Source organism: Gadus macrocephalus, chromosome 23 (genome assembly GCF_031168955.1).
Source record: "Gadus macrocephalus chromosome 23, ASM3116895v1".
NCBI classification, from domain to species: domain Eukaryota; kingdom Metazoa; phylum Chordata; class Actinopteri; order Gadiformes; family Gadidae; genus Gadus; species Gadus macrocephalus.
The window spans coordinates 9,375,543-9,379,443 of NC_082404.1; the positions used below are offsets into that span (position 1 = coordinate 9,375,543).

The 3,901-nt window shown below is 47.1% G+C and overlaps 1 protein-coding gene across 1 annotated transcript in view; it reads left to right on the forward strand.

The window, feature by feature from the left end:
* Positions 1-3,901, forward strand: part of shha (sonic hedgehog signaling molecule a) — a 7,189-nt gene extending 3,288 nt beyond the window's left edge. The window contains 3 exon segments of the mRNA XM_060045621.1: positions 540-594; positions 597-800; positions 2,490-3,901. Coding sequence (XP_059901604.1) covers positions 540-594; positions 597-800; positions 2,490-3,172 — 942 coding nt within the window. The 3' untranslated portion in view covers positions 3,173-3,901.

Sequence of the window (3,901 nt, forward strand, 5' to 3'; positions counted from 1 at the left end):
TGTGTGTGTGTGTGTGTGTGTGTCTCTCTCTCTCTCTCTCTCTCTCTCTCTCTCTCTCTCTCTCTCTCTCTCTCTCTCTCTCTCTCTCTCCATACCTCTCTCTCCCCATCCCATTTTCACACTCTCCCAATCCCTCTCTCTCAATCTCCCTTGCTCTCTCCTCTCCATCTCTCCCTCTCTTCTCCTCTCCCCCTCTTCCAATCTTTCTCCCCGCTCTCTTCCCCCCGCCCCCCCCCCCCCCCTCCCCCTCCTCTCTCTCTCTCTCTCTCTCTCTCTCTCTCTCTCTCTCTCTCTCTCTCTCTCTCTCTCTCTCTCTCTCTCTCTCTCTCTCTCGCTCTCTCTCTCTCTCTCTCTCTCTCTCTCTCTCTCTCTCTCTCTCGCTCTCTCTCCCTCTCCCCCTCTATCCATCTCTCTCTCAGAACACACCATTCCACATCCTCCTATGCACGCCTCAATGAAAACAGCTTCATATCTACATTCAAATAGATATGTAACCTATAGATCCATAACTTATCCCCTCCCTCCCTGATCCCCGACAGAGATGTAAGGACAAGCTGAACTCCCTCGCCATCTCGGTGATGAACCAGTGGCCCGGGTGAAGCTGCGGGTGACGGAGGGCTGGGATGAGGACGGGCACCACTTCGAGGAGTCCCTGCACTACGAGGGCCGCGCGGTGGACATCACCACGTCCGACCGCGACAAGAGCAAGTACGGCACGCTGTCCCGCCTGGCGGTGGAGGCGGGCTTCGACTGGGTCTATTACGAGTCCAAAGCCCACATCCACTGCTCCGTGAAAGCAGGTAAGATCACCCATGCATACAACATGAAATAAATCGATACATATGTGAAGATATATCTTATTAAACAATGCCCACATCCAGGAGCACAAACACAAAGGGATATATATAGGCCTATATATATATATATATATATATATATACATACATGTGTGTGTGTGTTTATGTGTCGGTGTCGTGCGTTTGTGTGTTTGTTAACGTATTTATTTATTTACAGGGTTAGCAAATAACGGAAATAATAAAAACGTATCAGAAAAATAGGCCTACCAAAATATGTATATGTATTAAAACAAATGATGTGATTTATATATAGAATCGAATAAGGATGAAAATAGGCCTCATAGCAATTATAATAATAATATTAATAAGATTATATATAGGCCTTAACCTTAATCGGAAAAGGACATTAATCAAGTGAATAATTAATTATTAACTATTTAATTAGGCTTAATAGGAAGTGGGATATCGTAGTTATGTAGGCCTAGTTAATGTATAGAATGAATATGCAACCATATTTACACATAAAATAAATGCGTTTTTTAACGAATGAAAACCAGGAAAACGAAATAAATGTCCAACTACAAGAAAATAAGTCCTTTGCGTGGAATTATTATATTTGAACTTTAGAATAATATATTCGAATTATTAATTTTGATGGTGTAATAGAAAGAAGTGTTCAGACTGAGTCGCAGGTGTCTTATGATGGTATATCGCCCCACTCCGACTCTTTCAGGTAATACCAAAGATCCTATAAACGTTAGTTTATAGTTAAAAGTTATTAAAAACATTACACTCAACATGGGATCATTGTAGAAATATTATTTTTGAGGTATTGGATCACTATTTGGCAATCAAAGAAGTAGGAGTTCCCATTTTAAATACGTTTTTAATGGCTGTTTGATTAATTCAGTTAATGCTTTTTTCCCCTGAATTAAAATTTCCTTAAGACAACCATTTTCCTTCGTGAACGTCCACTCAGAGAGTCTGCCTCCTCCGTCCTCGTGAAGAACCTCAGTGCGCGTCAAATCCCCGCGTTGTGATTCCACGCACACTTTAGTTAAGATGCATGTCATGGGGGTCACGTGGACAAAGTTCAGCTCGTTCAGACCAAATCTGTTTTTCCACTCCTCACCCTATTTCATGCTCGGGAATGCTCAATGAAGATTAAAGGCGCACCGCCCACCCACTCACACAACCATACACAAACACACACGCACGCGCACGGAACACACAAACGAGCGCGCGCGGGGGCTCCCGGAGACAGGAATGCGGAGGGCAGCGCAGAGACAAGGGGACGAGGAGAGGAGCAGAGGGGCTGAGGGGCACATTGAAAGTATTTAAAGAGTCTGGGCTCCTCATTTAAATTCTAATCTAGCGAAAGCTTTGCAAAAGGCCCGCGCTGCGCAAACAGCCTTGCTCCTTGTCCGCGCGCCCCGGCGCCTCGTTTGTGTGACTTGTCACATGGAGGATTGTGTGCACCTGAGCAAACAGCGTGGCTGGGAACCGAGTGGCTTTTGAATAACAAAGCCCTCATTTTATTGGTTTTTAATTAAGATTTGACGAGCCAAGGCGAGGCTCCAATACGCATCCAAGTGGCCTCAGCACCGTGCGAAAAGCATACGGCGGCCCCAAGAAGGCAAACAACCCGACGCGCCATTCAGCCGCTAACTGCCTCATCTTTTATCCCCACAGAAAACTCAGTGGCGGCAAAATCCGGGGGCTGTTTTCCGGGCTTGGCGTCCGTGTCCCTCGCCGACGGTGGCCGGAAGTACGTTAGAGACCTCACGCCGGGGGACAGCGTGCTGGCGGTGGACGACCAGGGGACTCTGACGGTCACGGACTTCATCATGTTCCTGGACAAGGACTCGGCCACCACGAGACTCTTCTACGTCATTGAAACGGAGACCGGCGAGCGCCTCACGCTGACGGCGGCGCACCTGCTCTTCGTGGAGAGCAACGCGACGGACGCGCGCGGCCAGATGACGGCGGTGTTCGCGAGCGCCGTGACCGCGGGCCAAAAGGTGTTCGTGTTGCAGGAGCCCCACGACGTCCTCACACCTGTGACCGTTAAGAGGATTTACCGGCAGGAGCATGAGGGCTCATTCGCCCCGCTGACGGCGCGCGGCTCCCTAGTGGTGGACCACGTGCTCGCTTCGTGCTACGCCGTCGTCGAAGACCAACAGCTCGCGCACTGGGCCTTTGCGCCCGTGCGCTTCTCCTATTGGCTGTCCGGGCTGCTTCACCTGCACGTGAAGGGCGCAGCCGCCCACGCGGACGGCGTGCACTGGTACTCAGACGTCATGTACCGTCTCGGGAGGTGGGTGCTGAACGAGCACGCCATGCACCCGCTGGGGGTGTCGAGACCCTCGAGCTGAGCGGGGGGACAGAGACCTCGCGGGAGCTGGGATATTTATTTGTGAGACTTGACGAGACGTGTCCCTTCATCGAGATGAACGGAGCCTTAAAAAGTTTTCTTTGAATAATTTATTCTCATGTGAACTGAAGCCGGGCGCGCGCACACGTGGACAGAGCAGCGGCGTCGCCGGCGCGTTGTGCATAATCTATTTTTGTATATCAACTACAACTGTTCCCACATGTTCTCCCGCACGTCCGCAGCTGACTGTTATATTTTAGGAAGATCTGGGAGCTCGACTGCGCCGCGGTTGATAAATTATATTTTTATACAGAATTGTAAATTAGATTTTGACAGATCGTTACCGAATCACATTTCGTTATTTGAAATAGTGTAAAATATGAGAATATATTTTAATTTAAGTACAGTAGTTGGGTACTGCTCTGTTTATTATTAAGAATTTATTATTTTGTGTTTTTTCCTGCTTCTCTTCTTCTTCTTCTGAAAAACTATGAAATGCACATTCTGACAGTTCAGTAACCGTAAACGTATAACATAAAGCGTTTTGTTGAATAAATTAATGAGTAACTCCTGTAAATTTACTAAAATGTATTTTTCTTTTCATATTTTGTAATAGGGAGATAGTTTTATAGAGACGACAGTGTGAGGGGAGGGGGCGACGTGTCAAAATGTCTAGAGTTTATTATTTATATGTTTATTACAAAATGAGATAAAGAAAATATTCAAACTT